Source organism: Mesitornis unicolor, unplaced genomic scaffold (genome assembly GCF_000695765.1).
Source record: "Mesitornis unicolor isolate BGI_N332 unplaced genomic scaffold, ASM69576v1 scaffold14783, whole genome shotgun sequence".
Taxonomy (NCBI): domain Eukaryota; kingdom Metazoa; phylum Chordata; class Aves; order Mesitornithiformes; family Mesitornithidae; genus Mesitornis; species Mesitornis unicolor.
Genome location: NW_010172702.1, coordinates 1 through 20,848, shown reverse-complemented (window position 1 = coordinate 20,848; position 20,848 = coordinate 1). Strand labels below are relative to the sequence as shown.

The window sequence follows — 20,848 nt, the reverse complement described above, 5'->3', positions numbered from 1 at the left end:
AGCAGTCTTATCCAATCTCCTGTGTCATCTATTATATAAATAAATTCCTAAAACACCATGTCACTATGGCATAAGATTAATTAGACTGCAAAAAGCTTAATTTATTTTGTTATATTCCTGTTAGATTATAAAAATATTATTGCAGTAAAATGTAGGAAGAGATGAAATTTAAAAAAAAATCAGACGTAACACCACCTCCCATTGGTCAGAATGGGTGAAAATAAAAGCAAGATACCTGTGTGCCTCCTCTCTCAGACATACTACCTGAAATAGTAAACTGACAGATTTGCAATCATCCAGTGTATGATATGTGAGTCAGTCCTATGGATCTTGAAACATTTTCTACACTGATTCTTCTATGTTTGCCCTCTCTAGCACTAATACCATGGCTGTTTGAGAGATCATTCTTTCACCTACTTCTTCCATGTAGACACTAGTACACGACTGGCATACTAATCTGTATTGCCTGGTATACAGAATGAAAATTGAGTAGTATATAGAATCATAGAGTTACAGAATGCATTGAGTTGGAAAGGACCTTTAAAGATCATCTGGTGCAACCCCCCTGCAGTAAGCAGAGTCAGTGTTACTACATCAGGTTGCTCAGAGCCCCATCAAACCTGATCTTGAATATCTCTAGGGATGGGGCCACCGTCACCTCTCTGGGCAACCTGTTCCACCAATCTATCACACTCATGTTGATAAACTTTTTCCTAACATCCAACCTAAATCTACACATTTCTAGTTTAAAACCATTAGCCCTTGTCCCATCACTACATGCCCTAGCGAACAGCTCTTCCCCAGATTTCTTATAGGCAACTTTCATGTACTAAAAGGTCACTATAAGGTCCCCCCGGCACCTTCTCTTCTCCAGGCTGAACAACCCCAACTGTCTCAGCCTATCTTCACAGGAGAGGTGCTCCAGCCCTTGATCATCTTTGTGGCCCTCCTCTGCACATGCTTCAGCACTTCAATGTTCTTTTTGAGTCAGGGACTCTAAAGCTGGACACAGTATTCCAGGTGAGGTCTCACCAGAGCAGAGTAGGGGGCAGAATAACTTCCCTTGATCGGCTGGCCACACTTCTTTTCATGCAGACCAAGATGAGGTTGGCCTTCTGGGTTGAAGTTGCACATTGGTGGCTCAAGTCCAGCTTCTCATCTACAAGTATCCCCAAGTCTTTTTCCCCAGGGCTGCTTTCCAGCACTTCATCTCCTAGCCTGTATTGGTAATGAGGATTGCCCCTAGCCAGGTGCAGGACCCTGCACTTCACCTTGTTGATCCTCATGATGTTCACCTGGGCTCACCGTCAAACACCGTACAGTAATCCAGAGAGATAACATCCATAGCTCTTCCCTTGTCGACTGATGTAGTTACACCATTGTAGAAAGCCACTGGGTTGATCAGGCAGGATTTGCCCCTAGTAAAGCCATGCTGGCTGTCTCAAATCAACTCCCCGTCCTCCATGTGTGTCAGCATAGCTTCTAGGAGGATCTGTTCCATGATCTTCCCACGTACAGACATGAGGCTGACAGGTCAGTAGATCCCAGGGTCCTCCTTTCTACCCTTTTTAAAAATGGGAGACTTCACCGGCCAGCCATGACTTGTCAAATATCATGGAGAGTGGCTTGGCAACTGCATCAGCCAGTTCCTTCAGAACTCTGGAATGCATCTCAGCAGGACCCATGGACTTGTGTATGTTCAGGTTCCTCAGACGGTCACCAACCCTGTCATTACTTAGAGTGGATGGGACTTTTTCTGCCTGGTCCCCGTCTTGTGGGCCATCTACTCGAGAGCTGTGAGAGGAGAGGTTGCCAGTGAAGACTGAGGCAAAAAGGTTGTTGAGAACCTCAGCCTTCTCTTTGTATGTTGTTACCAGTTCACCACCGTTACTCTTCAGGGATGGGACACCTTCTTTAACCTGCTTTTTCTGGTTGACATACTTGTAGAAGCCCTTCTTATTTTTCTTGGCATCCCTTGCCAAGTTCAGCTCCAGCTGCACCTTGGTCTTCCTGGCCTCCTCCCTAGACACCCGGGCAACATCCCTGTACTCTTCCCAGGAAACCAGTCCTTGCTTCCACTGCCTATGCAGTTCCATCTTGCCTTTTAGTTTGGCCAGCAGGTCTCAACTCATCCATGCTGGTCTCCTGCCTTCCATGCCTGATTTCCTACACTATATAATAGTATATACCTTAACAGTAGTCAGCTCCAATGAAACAACTGAGCCACACTATGAGGAATTTTCTGGGCTCACTTACTCTGCTTCTCAAAGGGTGGGGACTGCACTTCTGAGGTGAAACCTCTTTCAAGGTACACCCTAAAGCATTAATACTTTCAAAGAAATTTCTAACCTCCCAGTAGATAGAACCAGTAACCAACTAAAATTTGCAGCATTGATGCAATAGTAGTTCACTATATCAGTGCTTTTCTCCTAGTAAAAAGAACAACCTCCTGCACAGCAAGAGAGGCAGGCCAGATTTAGTTTAAATTATACAGTGCAATATAGCTCTGGGCTTTGTTTTGTTGTAAGAGTGTCTAGCAGCAGTTCAGCTCTCTGATGCTAGACCTGGGATCTACTAGTAATTTCCGCATAGAAAACATGCTCAGGAAGCATAAACAATACTTAAGAAAGCAGTTAATTGTTAGTGAACATTTTGTCTGGAACTAAGAAAGCAAGGATAGAATTATTCACAGCCAGCTGCTTGCCTCAGAGAACCATAGAAAAACAGAAAATAGGCACAAATAATTTTTCCTGAAGTCAGGTATAAATATCTATCTACCTATCTACACACTAATGTGCCAACAAATTAGAATATATTTTGCTTCTTTCTTAGCTCTCTTTCATCTTAAGTACTAAATTTTATTAGGATTTTATAAGCAAAGGTCACTGTAAATGAAAAGTGTGTCAGCAAATGGACTTTCTTCTGAGAGCATAGGACTATGGTTTTCCTTCAGGCATTTGGTATAATTTAACATTGTCTTTCATATAGCTATTACACCTTTGCAAATGCAGTATATCTGATAGAAGGGTTAAGATTCAGATGCAATAATGTATCAGTACTTTATGTTTTTATAGATTTCAAGCCCTAGTTAGAAATATGAGAAACTATTTGCCATATGAAGGCCCTACAGTTTACCTAATGGGCTGCAATATAAACGTGGCATTGCTATGTTTTGCCCAGGAAGAGCTTTTTGGAGTTTTTAAGTACATATTACTAATATTGTAATTTCTGTCACTCAGACAAAAGCGTCTAGGTAAATATGATTCCATTCAGTAAATGAATTGCTTTGTTTGCTGCACGTTAAATGTATAAGGAAATATAGGCTTCATGGCAGAAAAAAAAAACACAAACAAAACCAGAAAAAGTATTCTAAGCCCAGGATAACATTTTTCTTCTGCTTATTACATAGTCTAGATCAAATGTAGAGGTTTACATAGTGACCATGAAATCTTTGTCCTAAACCAGAATGTGAGTTCTCTCTTTGCATGTCCTCCTGACACCCTGGCTTAAAAATAGTCTTCTTTCTGAGAGTGCAGGAGGTCTGTCATTGCTTCCCTCCAAATTGGCTCCCTCTTTACCAGATGCCCCTTGCCTGCGCACTTTTTGATTATATCCACCAGTTGCATCTCACTGAGCCCAGCTGGGCAAATTCCTTGCTTCTGCCTTCTGTTAGACTGGGAGAGTCAACAAGCAAGCACAAAAGTAGGCTGGGGCTTAGAGAAGCAGCAACTGCTGTTTTAGATTCTTTCTAAAGGTTAGAATCTGTATAGAAAATAAATCTACCTTTATGTGAGTGAGATGCAAAAAAAAAAAAGAAACTACAACTTTGCAAGCCTATATTTGTTGGATTTTATCCCTGATTTATTAAATATAGTGCTCTAAACAAGTCCATTTCTAAATGTAGTTGTGGGCACTTGGGTCTATTTAGTAGAATACAGCATTTATAACGACTCTATGCATTGGATTACCCATAGTTCTCGATCTTTTCCTGACTAGCACCCCATTTTTGTTTTCAAACCAACTGTGTTCTCGTCATTCTAAATTGTCTTAGAGGATGAATTTCCTGTATTAGTTAGAACAGCTTCTATAGACAATAGCTGATATAAAGTTAACAGTTGTGTAGCTGAGGATTTCCTTTACCCTTCAGTTTTATAAAAGAATATTTTTATTTCAGAAGTATATATGTGCCCTGATTAAATACTAATTTGTAATTTTATCTTTAAATTTATTCAGAGTGATAAGGAGCAGTACATATATGTATGCATCTATACATACACCTAACACACACCTAAATGTCAGAAGTTTGGTATTGCAAGTGTGTTTTGAAGGACATCTAACTCCATAAGATGGTGGCACTTAAAAACATTTTAGTGTACCTCCACTCTGAGAGACAATAACATGCATTATAGAATTTATTGGAGTGCTGCTGAATACATTGAGAGAAAATTTAAAATAAGTAAATAAATATATAATCAAAATATTTAATTCAACACAAACTTGTATGAGAAAGTCTTCTTTATTTCTATTTAAAAAAAACCAACTATTGAACAGCTAGAAAACTCAGAAATTAATATATTTCTATAATCTATAAAAAATATGAACTATGAGTTTGCCATAAAAAGATGTTTCTAGTCTAACTTCTTGCACTCCATAGTGTCGTCTTTTCTCCTCCAGCTTAACTATGCAGCTGTATTGGTAAGCAGGTGCAACCACATGAATGTATGCCAGGAAGTTTTAGAAAGTGGCTTGATTTCCTGCTGTTCTTCATAAGTGATATTTGTATTCTTATGAAGAACCTAGGTGGAGAAAAAAGACAAAAATATGCTACTGTGAATATTTTCTTTTAAAGGACAATCATCACTGATGGTGCCATAAAATTGCTGTCAATCTTGTATTTAGGATATAGCCAACTTCCAGCCAGAGATGAAACCAAGCTCTGCAGATCGACTGCTGTATCTTTTGCACTGAGGATTCTGCCATGACTCTTGCACTGGGACAGGTTCATTAAAAATTCAAGGATAAAAAATGTTATCAGATCCTTTTTTTCCTTCTTGGCTGCTCTGCTTGCTAACAATTAATTTCTTTATCATCAGTGGACCTACTGGTGATAAAGTGGCTGTGTTTTCTTATTCTCATGGTAAACTTCCATAAAATACTTTGAAGAATATACAAGAGAAGGAGAAACAATTTGCTGTACTCCATTCACATATCAGAAATTAGGGCAAAAGGCATAAAATATGTAGTATTTTGAGCAACATAAACATAACGCTGAAAATTCATACACTATTTATTTTTATTGAAAATCTGAATGCAACAAAAACAGTTGATCAGGAAATATTTTTCCTTTTTAATGATAACTTTTACAAGGTGCCACTTGTTTCTGTAAATTTTCAGGGCTGTTTGCTAATGTAACTGATAATTTAAAAGGTTTTTAAAGAGTTTGTGTTTTATAATTGCAAGATAATTTATATAAGAAGAAAAAAAATAATCTATTTCATTTTTTCCTTAAGGTACTTCCGTTACACAGGTAACAGCTACAGATGGTGATGATCCTTCTTATGGGAATAGCGCCCGTCTGCTTTACAGTCTTATTCAGGGACAGCCTTATTTCTCTGTGGAGCCAAAGACAGGTACTACAACTGATCTTGTAATTGGAATATATTCATAAACCAACATAAAATGGATACAAGCAAAAATGCTTTTCTTCATTTCAACACAAAGATTGGCTGATATGGCCCTAGTCTTTTACATCTTTGCATAGTTCCTAGATGTAAAAAAAAAATCCCTTTTTTTTCTTTCCCATAGGAAGGTGGAATCCTTTCTCTCTAGAGAATCAACAATTCCTTTAGCAAATTATCTTGCTAAAGAAAAGAGTTGGATTCTGACTACCCCACCCAAAAAATGCACCTAGGAACACTTCTGGGTTATCATCTCTATGACTCATTATGTGACATTCCTATCTCTGTGTTGAAGAAACCACAGATACATGACATCCCTCTAAAATCCTGATTTCTGGGGAAGAAGGTTATATATGGTAGAGAAGATATATGGTGTGTTGTGTTCCCTAGGACTCTAAGTATGCAGAATTGATCTGTCCTACAGCACAGATGTTGTAATGAGTACTAATTCCCAGTATCAGAACTTCTGTGCTGTGCACGGTCTAGAATGTAAATTACTAAAAGTGTCCAATGATTAATTTTATGACCATATTATATGGTTAAATGTTGGGAAAAATTGGGACTATTATATGTTATATATTCTACTTTTCATTTTAGGGGTCATCAGAATGGCTTCCCACATGGATAGAGAAACAAAAGATCAGTATCTGGTCATCATCCAAGCCAAAGATATGGTTGGGCAAGCAGGGGCATTTTCAGCAACAGCCACTGTTACCATCAACCTTTCTGACATCAATGACAATCCACCTAAATTTCAACAGCGTGAGTATAGGCTACTTACAGTAGATAAAGTCTAGAGGAAATTTAGATCTACTGTAGCTCTATTAACTTCACTGGTAGGTTTTTTCAGAACAGGTCTGTGCTTTAATTCCAACATACAGTTTTAAATAAAAATTTTTTAAAAATCCCCCACAAAAGCTCATAAACAAAGAGGAAAATGGATCAATACAAAAGACCTCAGACCTGCTGATTTTATCACTAGGCTTTGCAGACAAATGACTACTAAACAGCCTTCCATAGAGTTTGCCCTAGCTAAGCCTAAAACCTGTGCAATAGAATATTTAGTACCATTTCCACTCATCTTTCTCTTTCCCCTTTCTTCATTTGTTGCTGACAGACACTGTAAACATTTTGGCATATAATGACCTTCTCTGTCCAGGGAGTGTCTAGCAGACTTGGAGACTGCTAACTGGGCTGTCAGGAGGAACCAGTGAAACAGTTGGGAAGTGCTCCCCTCCACTGTTTTTTCACTCCATTGGTTCTCCTTAGCTCTCAATTTACTGCTAAAGTGGGACTGAGAGAGGAGGACTCTGGAGTAGAAAGGTTGTCATCACCTGTCCCCAAGATCTAGCCATTACTAGATTAGATCAATTGTTCTCATGAAAGCTGGGGGCTTTGTCCAACTTTCTGAGAGCCTCAGGCCACCATAGCTACAACAGCTATTAACCATAATATTTTTTTCTTTAGGACTCTACTATATGAGCGTCTCTGAAGAGGCTCCTGTGGGCACTACTGTAGGCAAAGTCTTCGCCGAAGATAGCGACATAGGCGAGAACGCAGCCATGAACTATTTCATTGAAGAAGATAGCTCTGATGTTTTTGACATTATTACTAGCAATGAGACGCAAGAAGGAATTATCTTATTAAAAAAGGTGAGTTCTCAGAAACTTTCTTAAAAATCTTTAAATACTTGAAAGAATCTCCTCAAACAATGGGTGTTTAAAAAAGACCTATTGCTTAGGATTCTACTATTTTTTTCCTTTGTTCAGGCTTTTTAAATTTGATTGAGATATTAAGGGGATAAGAAGGAACTTGCTTTTCTTTCTGTTTACTTCTTGACTGAATACAATACTGACAGTCAACGTATAGTAGTGTTATTCCTAGATGAGCATCACAGTGTATCCCATTGTGAGAAAATGTTCTCTCTTTTCTGCGCATCATCTGTAAAATCTTTATCAATAAATTGTACACAATATTCCCTCTCTTCCAACACCTCCTGTTAAACTTACCTGAAGTCAGAATGTATTACAGTATTAAATAGGTAGTGGAGTTTTTGTTATGACATAGCTTTGAAAAGACACTAACTAGACTCAATAAGATACCAGTTTATGAATTACAATATTTAAGGGGCTTTAATACTGTATGATTTATTTTGGAATCCCATAGGAAGATTTCTGGGTCGTCATCTGAGGTGATGACAGAGTTTGCTAGTCTAGTGAAATCCAGGAGCCTGAAGAAATGAATGCTATAAATTTGGGGTTATTTGTTGGTTTGCTGTGGTTTTTTCGTTTTGCTTTGTTTTTCTATTTGGATTTATTACAATTCAAGAAGGTACCTATTTAGTATTTCTTTTTTTAATCACAGAAGATAACTAATATTTAAGATAGTGATAAAACTATGTGCTTATTAAATGTTTATTGTTGCCTTCTGGAATTTATTTCCTTTAGAGGCAAAATTTCAGCAAAATCAACCCCTATAGATGAGCAGATTTGCATATTTTATGCAGGGGTAAAGAACAGTGTTCACTAAGGTTATACCTATGTTGGAACTACAACTACTAATAGAAGAATTTGTTTTCCTTAGGACTGACATTCTACTGGAAGACTTCTTTTACAGTATTGTTTAACTATTGTTTAATTCTATGGGAAGAGTTCCTCTACATTATCTTTTAACTATTTTTTAACATTAAAGCCAGTCTACGTGTGAAAGCAAACAATGGTATAGCACATTTTAAGTTTAAAGTGTTTTTAACATCAAAAAAGAGATGTTAGATGTAACTACTTTTGAAACATTCCCAAAAGAAGGTTTGCACTATTTTGCCTTTAATCTCATACCAGTCATTGGACTATATTCATTTTAAATGTGGAGAAAGAAATATTCTACATCTCTCTCTTTCTTAACAGAGAGTGGATTATGAGAGCAGAAGGAGATACAGTATTCTAGCAAAAGCTGTAAATAGGTACATTGATGACCGGTTTCTGAAGGAAGAGACATTTGAAGACAAAACCATTGTCAAAATCAATGTGGAAGATGCTGATGAACCTCCAGTTTTCACCTTGGAAAACTATGTGATGGAGATTGCTGAAGCGGCTGTGAGTGGCTCACTGGTGGGCATTGTAACTGCTAAAGATCCAGACAAAGATGACTGCCCAGTCAGGTACCTAACTTAAAATGTGAACAAGCTTCAAACATATTTGTGCTTTCTAAAGGCTATTTTTGTTCGTTATCTTGTGTCCAGGTGTTGTGTTTTAGGCCTGGTAGGTAGTTAAGGACCACACAGCTGCTCGCTCCCTCCCCCAGCCAGTGGGATGCAGGAGTAATCAGAAGGACAAAAGTGCAAAAACTCATGGGTTTACACCCATGACAGTTTAAAAATAAAAATAAAAATAAAATTTAAATATTTAAATAAAAAGAAGAAGAAGAAGAAGAAAAGAAATGAAGGGGGGGACAAAAACCCCAAGAAAAACAAATTCTGTAAATCCCAAACAATTGCTCACCACCAGTTGGCCAATACAGAGGCAGTCCTTGAGCTGTGGCAGCTCAGGCCAACTTCCACCTCTTCCCAGTTTTATTGCTGAGCATGATATCATGTGGTACGGAGCATCTCTTGGATCAGTTGGGGTCAGCTGTCCCAGCTTTGTCCTCTCCTAACTTCTGGTGCATCCCCAGCCTACTTGTTGGTGGGGTGATGCGAGAAGAAGAAGAGGCCTTGACTCTGTGGAAGCACTGCTCAGCAGTAACTAAAACAACGCTGTCTTATCAACTGTGTTTTCAGCACAAATCCAAAACATATCCCCATACTAACTACTATGAAGAAAATTAACTTTATTCCAGCCAGAACCAGTACACTAGGTTAAATCCTGCCCCACAGCCCAAAATATAAATAAATTAGCTATATTTGTGGTTCTTTTCAATCACTTTGAGATGGTGAAATATTTTAAACAGCCTCCTGAAAAAGGCTGAGCATAATAGCAGAGCTAGGATACCGCAGCCAAACCAGAAAGTGCGTGGAGGTGTTCCAGTCTGTTCCAAATAACTTCTGGAGATATGAAGTAAAGGACTTATTGCTGGGTGGGAGACAGAGAACAGCTCCACTGGCATCTGCTCAGCCCAGCATGACTGAAAATTTACTAAGGAGCTACACCTACCACAATTGCCCCATAGAGATATTATATAAAAAGTCTCCTGGGCTTTTAATGTTGCAAAATAATGTTGCTGTTTCTTAAGGGAAAAAATAGGTAAGTATTCTTTAAGAGGGGGTTTATAGTTAAAATAGCTTCTTGAGTTACTTGATGTCATTGTGTACTGTACAATTTAGGCAAGCTAGGATACAGGGACAAATGGATGAGAAAAAAAAACTTATACTTTGTACATTAACTTCGCAGAAATGCATATATATAAAGAGAGAGAGATCTAGTCAATGCAAGGTAATTTTCTATTATTTTGCATTCCTTTACTCTGATAATTAAATTAGAATAAAGAAAATGTACTTCTTTTTTTTTTAAGACTCTTTTGTTTTTCATTTTGATAACTGCAGTATCTCCTGTGAAACATTTAAACAGAATGCGTATCTATGATTACTTAGTTTGAAATATTTTGATGGAACTTGCTACAAAGTGAATATGTCTATGTAGTCCCAAAGCTGTGACGCACATATTCACACACACACGCACGCACATCTAGTCCAACCTCTCAAGGTAAAAGTATAGTTTAAATGAGATGAGTCAGCACCCTGTTAAGCTGACTCTTAAAACTGACCAATGTAGGAGAATTTACCACTTCCTCTGGGAGATTGTTTCAATGTCTTAATTGTTTCAATGTCTATTGCATCACTGAGTTTCTTTAAAATAGAACATGTAACTTCTAATGTAAGGATATGTTTATTGGGCTGAGTGCCATGCATATGAAATAATTTTGAAACCACTGCTATCATAAATGACAGCAGTTGCTTATAATATAGAAAAACAGCTGTGTTGCAGGTTTCATATAAACAAAGTAAACAGTGACATGAAACAAAACCTCACTGTACTAATAATAAAAAATAATTAAAAATTATGCAATGTAGATTTTATGAGAATTATCTATCAAGACTCATATTACCAAAAAAAACCTCAAACAAAATAGAACACCAATATCAGAAAACCTTAAACAAGATTTGGATGCCAATGATGAGGAATACTCACATTAAAAAACCAAATTTAATTGTATATACCTAAAATAGAGATTTATAAATGTTACATCTTTGGCTCAAATGATAAAAACTTTCACTGACTGTGTTGTGCTGCTTCTTATCATCTTACTGATTTTCAAAACAGACAAAATGTAACTATAAATAACAAGTTACAGAGTCATCCAACCGGTGGATAATCTGAGCTTGGAGTCCTAAGTGCCAGCAGGAGGCAAAAAGACTTTGTCAAGCACACTTAAAGGTACAATAAAAGAGGGAATAATTGCATGTGGGAATTCCAAACTGGAATAGTAAGAACCTTTCACCTCTTCAGACAGGTTTTTTCCATGAAATAGACTCTACTAGGAACTGTGACATGTCATGAAAAATATTTGTAAATATCCTTTCCATTTGAACCCATATCTCTGGTGTTTTTTTCAGTCCATCTCTGGCCTGTGACCAGTGGTTAGACTTTTAACAATTTGAATGGTATGTATGTATGTGAGCATGTGCATGTCTGCACACAGACATAGCACCCAGAGCTTTTTAAATGAAGACTCAGGAACACTGGACTTGTTTACAATCACCTCCTGCATTAGGATTTTGTAACCTACCTAGGTGACACCTCATTACAGATAGTTGTCTGTCTTTGTTTATAATGCCCCTTCTTCCCTTGGCATCAGAGCATGTCAGCAATGATAAAATAGATTTGCCATTTTACCTCCACTCAGCTGTTAGTGTTATTCATTTCACAAGTGGCACTTCTGCTGTTTCTTTTCAACGAAGTCATTCACCTGCTGTGAGCCTGACTTAGAAGTAAGAATGAATAATGCATTTTAGATTCAGTTCACATTAATATAGTTCTGAGACACATTTAGTTTAATAAAAAGAAGAGCTTTGATCTTGGCAGCAGTGAATCTTAAATGTTTATTAAGTGTACATTTTTCATGATTTGTGAGTTGTTGCTGCACGCATTTATATGTATATATGCACAGTTCTGGAACTTTTCAGTATTAAGGAATCTCCGTTTTTTTTTTGGTTTTGTTTTTTTTTTTGGTGCAGGTACTCTATTGTCCATGGCATGCATTTAATGAGATTGTTCAGCATCAATGAACACAATGGAACAATCATTACAACTCAACCTCTGGACCGAGAGATAGCTTCTTGGCACAACATAACAGTTACAGCCACAGAAACAAGTGAGTAAGAAATTTAAGGAACGCTGTGTTTTATGTACTTGAAACTGTGATTATCCTGTGAATATGCCTTCTTTTAAGTGGAGAATACATGCTTCTTTCTCATTATATTACTGTTGCTTGCTACATTAAGGAGCATTATTAAAATGATTAGTTAAATAGAAGTAGAATGTATTTGAGCTCCAAGGTCCTGTGCTCTTTCATAAAAGATGACCTTATAAAAAAATAAAGGAAATTATAATAGAATCGAGACTGTGACATGTTCAAGTTACAGTGAAGCTTATGAATTGCTCCTGCAGTGGAAGATCTTATGTTAAATTAGACTCTGGTTAATTTCACACCAGATTTTTGACTAGTGTGAAATTAGCTAGGGTCTAATTTGACACCAGTCAGAAACCTGTGGCTCATTAATTGTGAATGTAGGGCCTAAATCTGCTAGACTTTTCTTCAGTGATAGTTAAAACCGTGAAGCATCCTTTAGATTTCACCTCTCAGTTTGGTTTGAAAGTCAAATTTAAATTGCCTCTGTTTGTACTTTCGGTGATCTAGTTGCCTTAATCTGTGACAACACTGCAGAAAATTAACAGCAACTGATTTATAAGGCAGTTTAATGAGATTATTGGGTTATCATTTAAAAAATAATCACATCTATCCTCAGGAAGGATAAAAAACATACAAAACTAGAGATCAATAGATCAGACATGTTTTGCTTAACACTTTTAACAAGTTTTTTTAATCATGAATCTCAGTTAAAAGCTATTTATTACTAAGACTGATTTAAACACATATTCCTAAATTGCACTGTCCCTAAAAAGAGCACTCCTTGTATATATGTAGAATATTACTGCTAAAGGTTTAATATAGGATAGTCAGTAGCTGTTTTCATTGAAGTTTTTATTTTATGTTTGGGAATTGATAGTATTTTGTTCCTTTTCAGCTTCTCTGTGAGTTTTTAAGCATTAATGTATTTTACTTCTAATGTTTTTGGGCAGCTGGCAGGTGTTAGTAAAATTGATCTCTGGCATATTTTTGTCATGTATTGAATAGCACTACGTAAACACAGCAGGATGACTTTGGTCTGGACTTTTCTGTTTAGCTAAATAATAAAATAAAGAAGAACCAAATGTTACAAATGAGTAAGTGTTTCCTGCAGCAAAAGAAAGCATGTCTTTCACAGTAATGAAAGTTATTGTGGAGAAACCAGGCCTTCATTATCTCCATATTCTTATTATCTATTTCTCTAATGATGATAAGGTCACTGTCTATAACACTGTTTTCAAAACCACTGAAGTTAGGTCACCTTGGTCTGGGCATACCTGAAATGATTTATATTATGAACTAGTAGCATTTTATTCCTTGAAATATAGTTTTAGCATACGGTGTGTGTATGCAACATTTGGTGGATGACATTGTGGCTCCACCAAAGCCAAATCAAAATGCCATTAGAGTTCATCCACACAAGATATCCATTGCAGATGAGACAGCTATTGAAACTGTATTACAACGGCAACTTCCCTAGGGTCCTACTGAGGTCCTGACATCCATAAAGGACACAAGCCTTTTGCCTCCATTGCAATGACAGAGATCAGACATTAGTAAGAGGAGTGTGCTTTTGTTGCAGACTTGTTGTGTGAATCATCCTATCCTCATGTCACTGAGATATCATGTTTTAAAGACATCCGGAATTAGATCTATTTCATTGGACATTAAACACAAGCAGACAGAACCTCAAATCTGTTGTCCCTTTGATTCCTCTTTATGGCTAAGATGGTTCTAGATCAAAATAAATCAAGTTTCCTTTGATCAATTTTTACTTGACTGCAATCAGCTTCTACCTAGTACAAGGTTGAAGCATGAACAGTAGCATTCTAGTCATGCATGAGAGCAATAAATTCTTAAGTCATGAGCTTTACTTAACACTGATTTACTAAGTCAGATGAAGAGTGACTGACAATTAATTACTTTAGAAAAGGAATATCTGCTTTAGCTTTCTCTCTATTGAACTGTATACCCTTACAATGATTAACAAAAATTCGCAATGATCGCAACTGGTTTGAGCTTACTTTGATTCTCATTTCTCTATACATCCATTGGAAAAGTGCACTATCAGTCATAAGCAAACTTATGGAGATCACGATAGATTTTCTGCTCATTGAAAGATCTTTAGCCAAATGTAGGATATGAGTTCAATAGCTGTACTCAAATTCTGACAACCATTTTCCCATGTAAAGGATAAAAGACAAAATAAGTCCTGCCTACCAACTTCCCAAACTGGAACCAAAAGAGTCACTCTGCTTCACTCAAAATCTTAATTAAATATTTATCAGACTCTTATTACAAGATTTGCTTGTAATGTAATAATCCCTCTCAAAAAAAAAAAAAGCAATTTCAGAATAATAAAAAATTCCATACTGTTTTCTTCCAACAGCAACGTGAGAAATGCTCTTCCTTGTCATTTGACTATGTACTGAGGAAAAAGAAAAAGCAAAACAACCACAACATAACAACCCAAATATAGTGAGGAAGTAGAAACAAGACTGTTACCAAAAATATATCAAAAAAAGAAGAGCTATTCAGTGAAAGAAAACAGATGTGAATAGGAGGTCTAGCCTGAAAGGTGCTATCTGAATGTTTGTACAAGCAAAGGATAGGTTTTAAAGCCAATATAGTATCCAGGAATCATATGAACAAGTGTTGGGGTCCATGCGAGGAAACGGACTACAGCACACCAATATGATGCTCTGATAGCCAATTTATTACATACAAAGCATGATTTTTATATTTTTCCAGCACTCTATGCATGTGTGTATCTGACTCCTAATTGGCTGCACGCACTACTCACCCCGGCTAAGCTAATATATGATTGGTTAAAATTTCTCCGTCTTCAGTCTATTTTGATGTGTTTAGTGTCTTCTTTATCTTCTTTACTCCTCTGCCAAGTTTCTATTTTCAAGTGCTCAAGGTCGCTTCCATATCACAGCTGCATGCCTCCCATCACATATTCTCACCCAGATTTTTACTATCCTCTTTGTTCCTTGTCCCATTTTGATCAACTGAGGCAGTTACAGTGTTTCTATGGCCCAGGCCTCTACAAACAAGCAAGTTAGGCATTGGCCAAGGATTCTGGGTCCTACTAATAAATGTTGCAAAGTTTTCTTTTCAGTGTCAATCCAGTCAAATCTCTGCTCTACACATTCGGTTCTGACTTAAGGTCAACTATTTCCTACACTTTCAGTATTATTTCTAAAAGTGGTATGTGCAAATTTTTATGTTTATTTTAAAAAGAAGCACAGTACTGTTTCATTGCGTATCTTATTTTTATAGATGTTGAGATTTAACATGAAAAATGTCATTCCACAAAGAAGTAATTTTGAGATTACTCTGACAGATCATAAGCTTTGGTAAATTAGCACTGCTCTAATGATTGCACAAGAGGAATAACAATATGAAACTGCTGAGTATCTAGCCCTTTATCTCTGTGGTAGTTGCTTTTGCTGCCATTTCCTTTGGCAAAAGACTCAAAGCTATCAGCACAGATTCCATAAGATCCAAGAAAACAAATGTTTGCTGCAAGCAACTAGTGAATTATACATTAAAAAAACAATATAAGAACCAACTAAGCTCATACAGTTTGAAGTGAGGCAGAAAGGAGTCCATTTTGTTTTTCAATTAAAGGTCTATTTGAATAATTTAAGAAAATACCTTAAGGGTTTTGAACAGGGCTAGCACTCATCAGGCCTATTTTAAGTATAATCATTATTCTTGTGAGTGACATACTTCTGTTTTGGACAGACCAGATTAAGATTTTGATAGATATTTAGGTTGATAGGTATTTAATATTCCTGGAATGTCTTAAGATTAGTTTGTTCACTGGAAAAATGTATTCATTAGGGTTCTTATGCACCAAGACATCCAAGTTAATGTGAACATTCCTGTGTCAATAAAACTTCTTGCTTGCTAGTGTAATAAGTTAATTTGTACGGAAGGCAGCCATTTCTCATAGCTACGCCATGTAAGTGAGGATTCAAAGTGCTGATAGGCAAAGGACTTCCAAGAGGTATTCAGTATAGAATCATAGAATCCTCTAGATTGGAAAAGAACTTTAAGGTCATCAAGTCCAACTGTAAACCTAATACTGCCAAGTCCACCATCTGGAATCATGTCCCTAAATGCCACATCTACATGTATTTTAAATAAACCCAGGGATAGTAACTCCATCACTTCCCTAGGCAGGCTGTTCCAGTGCTTGACAAACCTCTTGGTGAAAAAAAAAATAAACACCTAATATCCAAGCTAAACCTCCCCTAAAAAACCTAAAACTTGGGGCAATTTCCTTTTCTCCTATTGCTTGTTACTTGGGAGAAGAGACTGACACTCACCTTGCTACAATCTCCTTTCGGGTAGTTGTAGAGAGCAACAAGGTCCCCACTGAGCCTCCTTTTCTCCAGGCTAAATAATCTCAGTTCTCTCAGAAGCCCCTCATAAGACTTGTGCTCTAGACCCTTCACAAGCTTTGTAACTCTTCTTTGGACACACTCCAGACACTAAAGTCTTTTTTGCAGTGAGGGCCCAAAAACTAAACACAGTATCCAAGGTGCAGCCTCACCATTGTCGAGTACAGGGGGACAATCACTTCCCTAGTTCTGCTGGCCACACTGTTTCAGATACAAGCCAGGATGTTATTGGCCACCTTGACCACGAGGGCACCCTGCTCGTTCGTAATCATCTGGCTGCCTATTACCATGCTCAAGGCCCTTTCCAGACAGGCACCATTCCAGCCACTCCTCCCCAAGCCTGTAGTGTCGCATGGGACTGTTTTGACCCAAATGCAGGAACCGACACTCGGCATTGTTGAATCTTGTACAATTGGCTCAGCCCATTGATCCAGCCTGTCCAGATCCCTCTGTAGAGCCTTCCTTCCCTCAAGCAGATCAACACTCCCACCCAAGTTGGTGTTGTCTGCAAACATACTGAGGTTGCACTCGATCCCCACATGTAGATTGCTGATAAAGATATTTCACAGAACTGGCCTCAGTACTGAGCCCTGGGGAACATCGCTTGTGACTGGCCTCCAACTGGATTTAACTTCATTCACCACAACTCTGGCCCAGCCATCCAGACAGTTTTTGACCTAGCGAAGATCATGCCCGTCCTAACCATGAGCAGCCAGTTTCTTCAGAAGAATGCTGTACCTGCAGATCTTCCTTCCTGGTTTCAGGTGACATACAAATTTTTATTATGTAAACACATAGTATTTTCAGCCTAGCATACACACAACTTTTGTACCACGTACTATTATAGCTAGGTCTGGTTTTTCCTTGTCTGAGGAAAAAGTGCCTTATTTTAGCAGAGTTTATTTTTTTGTTCATATGGGAATAAGCCATACTGACATAGCTTTTATATCTAAAGCCACAGTAATAAAGTGGTTTTAGGTATAAACAATAATAAATTATACTTGTATTACAGAACCAGTACAGCTACTGTGAGTACAAAATGCCTAGGAATTAAAACTGTTGTGCAAATAATTCTTGGAACAAAGCTATAAGCTCAGTCTATGAAGTCTGTCAGCATTAGTGCCTTAGATGTGCCTGAGCAAAATCAGAATTCTTTCAAATACGTGCTTAGGGACCAGTGAATAAAACAGCTCTATTCCAAATTCAAAGTCTCAGGTTTCTGCCTTGCCTGCTTGGGTATCAGGGTCCACTGCAATTACTCCTTGTCAAGCTGTGGCAAAATTATTTTTAATGCATGTAAATTTTGGTGAAATTTTCTCTGAAAGCTTCAAAATACTGCAGAAGAGGAAGAGTAACAGAATTTCCTAAAGAATTATGACCAATTATTATGGTATCTTTGATATTAAGTGAAGTAAGAAAGCACAGCCACTTCCTTCAGCCACTCAGGACCCTTCTGCTTGGCTGCTGGATCCCAGCTGGTTTCCTAGGGACCTGAGGCCTCTGCCCAGGCTCAGTGATGTGGATGATGTTTACCTGTTTGCAGGCTCAACCCATAGCATAGCTGAACATGTGTCCTAGAGACACACACGCACACACACACACACACACACACACACACACAGAGACACTGAGGACACTGACGTGATAGACCAACTGCCATAGACAAGGCACTGTCTTCAGCAGCACCTACATATTGACTCATAAGCCATGCTGACACCACACACACACATGCACACACACACACACACACGCTACTGTCCAGGTTCACAAGTACATGCACACCCGTGGATCCTTTCAGTACCTGCAGAGACCCTCTGTCCACCCAGCATCCCTGCCTGGATCCTAGGTCCTCTTATCCTATTATCCTCTGATCCAGCTTGACACTCTCTGGCAAACCCACAGCACTCACATACTCATTCCTCATGCACCCTACATTCACAAGTTCCTCCTGAGCACACCAGCATGGACCTCCCTGAGCACCTGGCCTGGACCCAAAGACCCCCTACTCAATGTTGTGTCCAGTTTAAAGTTTGCTAGCTAAAACACACACACTCCTCACGCACACCTAGTCTGGGGAAGATACAGGCAATCATCCCCTCTGCCCCTCACTCGCTCCAGTAGCTGGCACTATGGGACAGGGGCACCCACACCCCCACCTGACTCCAGAAGCTGTCACCAGTTTTGACTTACACATAGGGAGCTCTCACCAGTAGCTGGCACCTAGTCCCTGCAGCACATGCAATGGCAGAGAGTGATATTATGCAGACAAGTAGGTAAAAAAAGATTACATAAGAAGATATATGATGATAGGACTGACTGACAACCAGGTGCAGGGCTCATCCAGGCAAGTGTACTTATTGGCCCTGTTTTACATGCAACTGGCCCCTTTTATACCCCTTTCTGTCTGCCCTGTCTTTGTTCCTTCCTGCACAGCCCTCATGGGTCTGTACAGTTCCACTGATTCGCATGCCCCTCTTGGTCTGGAGCCCCTCCAATTCACAGTCTGATCAGTAGCAAAATCTAGGTTGATCTACATAGTATTAGAATCATAGAATCATAGAATAGTTTGGGTTGCAAGGGACCTTAAATATCACCTAGTCCAACCACCCTGCCATGGGCAGGGACACCTCCCATTAGTCCAGGATGCTCAAAGCCCCATCCAACTTGGCTTTGAACACTTCCAGGGAAGGAGCATCCAGAACTTCCCTGGGCAATGTGTTTCAGTGTCTCACTACCTTCACAGTAAATAATTTCTTCTTAATAACTAGATAAAACCTACCCTCTTCCAGTTTAAAGCCGTTACCCTTCATCCTATCACTTACTGTCCTTGTAAAAAGTTGTAATTGTTGCCCTGTGGTTTCTGCATAGCCCAATTATTGTGAGGTTTGTTTCTTGTCATTGTTGCCATGCCTGATTTGTCAGGTCTGTGTCTTGGCATATTTTGTTTCTGTTTTCCCTTTTTTCTCCTTCAGTTTCCCAATTGACAAGGTCCTCAATCTGATAACCTTGCAGCAATAAACTTTCTCACACTCCCACATGCCCCCAATCAGTGTCATCGATCAGTGTGTCTGACTAGGTTTGGTTCTCATCACTCCTTCTCTTATCATTTGTCCCTTTGGGTTTTTTTCCCCCTGTATGTTTTTGTATATGTCCTCTTCCTTTTCTTATTAACTCCTGTTACATTGGATGAGGTCCTTGACTAGAAACCCATATAGGAGCAGACAAACTCCTTCCACATACTCTTACATATAACTAGTGCAGTAAATTGTTCTGCATGAACAAAACCTCATTTGACTTCTCCAGATCAGATTTTATTTTTTTTACATACAAGTCAATTTCTGACTTGGTAAAGAAAGAGTGAACAAATCAAAAATTTTACATGAAATTTGTTATATTTATCAAGATATACTATTATAATTTAACATGATGGATTGGTGAAAAAAATAAAAAGATAAACAAAACCCCACCACCTTTTGTAAGCAGAACCCTAGACAAGAAAGAAAATACCCTTGAACTCACTCATTAAAAAGATTTAGTATCAGACGTGTCTGTAGGTCTCAGTGACTATTTTCTTCTCTGCAGAATATAAGAAAAAATTTCTAAGGTCTAGATTTATTTAAAAATATATAATGGATTATAACTTCTGATTTCTGTCTATTTTAAATCACTAGGAAACCCTGAAAAAATTTCAGAAGCAAATGTGTATATCCAAGTTCTCGATATTAACGATCACGCACCAGAATTCGCTAAATATTATGAAACATATGTTTGTGAAAATGCAGTTTCTGGCCAGGTAAGTATGAAGGAGTTAGCCATCAGTTTTCTTATTACAATGAAGATTTGGTCTGAAATGTTGTTATTTCCTTGAATATTCATTATTTCTGGACTGTGAGTACAGGCTGTGTTTTGCCTACTTCCAAAATTATTTCTGTTGATATATTTTGAAATTTAGAATTTAGAAGACTAATGTGTATTCTTCCTCCTTTAAAACAAAATTGATACATCTCCCAATTTGTCTACCAAAACAGGTAATAACAAAATATAGACAGAAACTTCTGAAAAAAATACAAATGGCATAAAACATGGATTTGATTTATGTTCATGTCACAGATGTTAAGACTAGGCCTGGCATTTACAGCAACAGCATATTGCAGTCTGGAAGAAAGAGACTTAGTCCAGATTCAAACCAGATTCATTGTGTTATTTGGTTAGAAATAATTTCTTATGAACTGAATGCAAACCCTGTCTAGTTCAGTGGAAATCTGAGGATCTTTAAGTCACAGCCCTTTCAGCATCATCCCTACTCACTCCCGAGGTGAATGGGGTCACATCAGTCAGCTGCCTTAACCCCCC

At 38.0% G+C, this 20,848-nt stretch overlaps 1 protein-coding gene across 1 annotated transcript in view; it reads left to right on the top strand.

Moving 5' to 3' along the window:
* The window catches only part of CDH19 (cadherin 19, type 2), a gene marked incomplete at both ends in the record, with an annotated part of 24,838 nt that extends 4,550 nt beyond the window's left edge, over window positions 1-20,288 (top strand). The window contains 6 exons of the mRNA XM_010180484.1: window positions 5,511-5,630; window positions 6,276-6,440; window positions 7,146-7,330; window positions 8,582-8,835; window positions 11,908-12,044; window positions 20,167-20,288. Coding sequence (XP_010178786.1) covers window positions 5,511-5,630; window positions 6,276-6,440; window positions 7,146-7,330; window positions 8,582-8,835; window positions 11,908-12,044; window positions 20,167-20,288 — 983 coding nt within the window. The remainder of the gene's footprint in view (window positions 1-5,510; window positions 5,631-6,275; window positions 6,441-7,145; window positions 7,331-8,581; window positions 8,836-11,907; window positions 12,045-20,166) is intronic.
* Window positions 20,289-20,848: the final 560 nt, after the last annotated feature.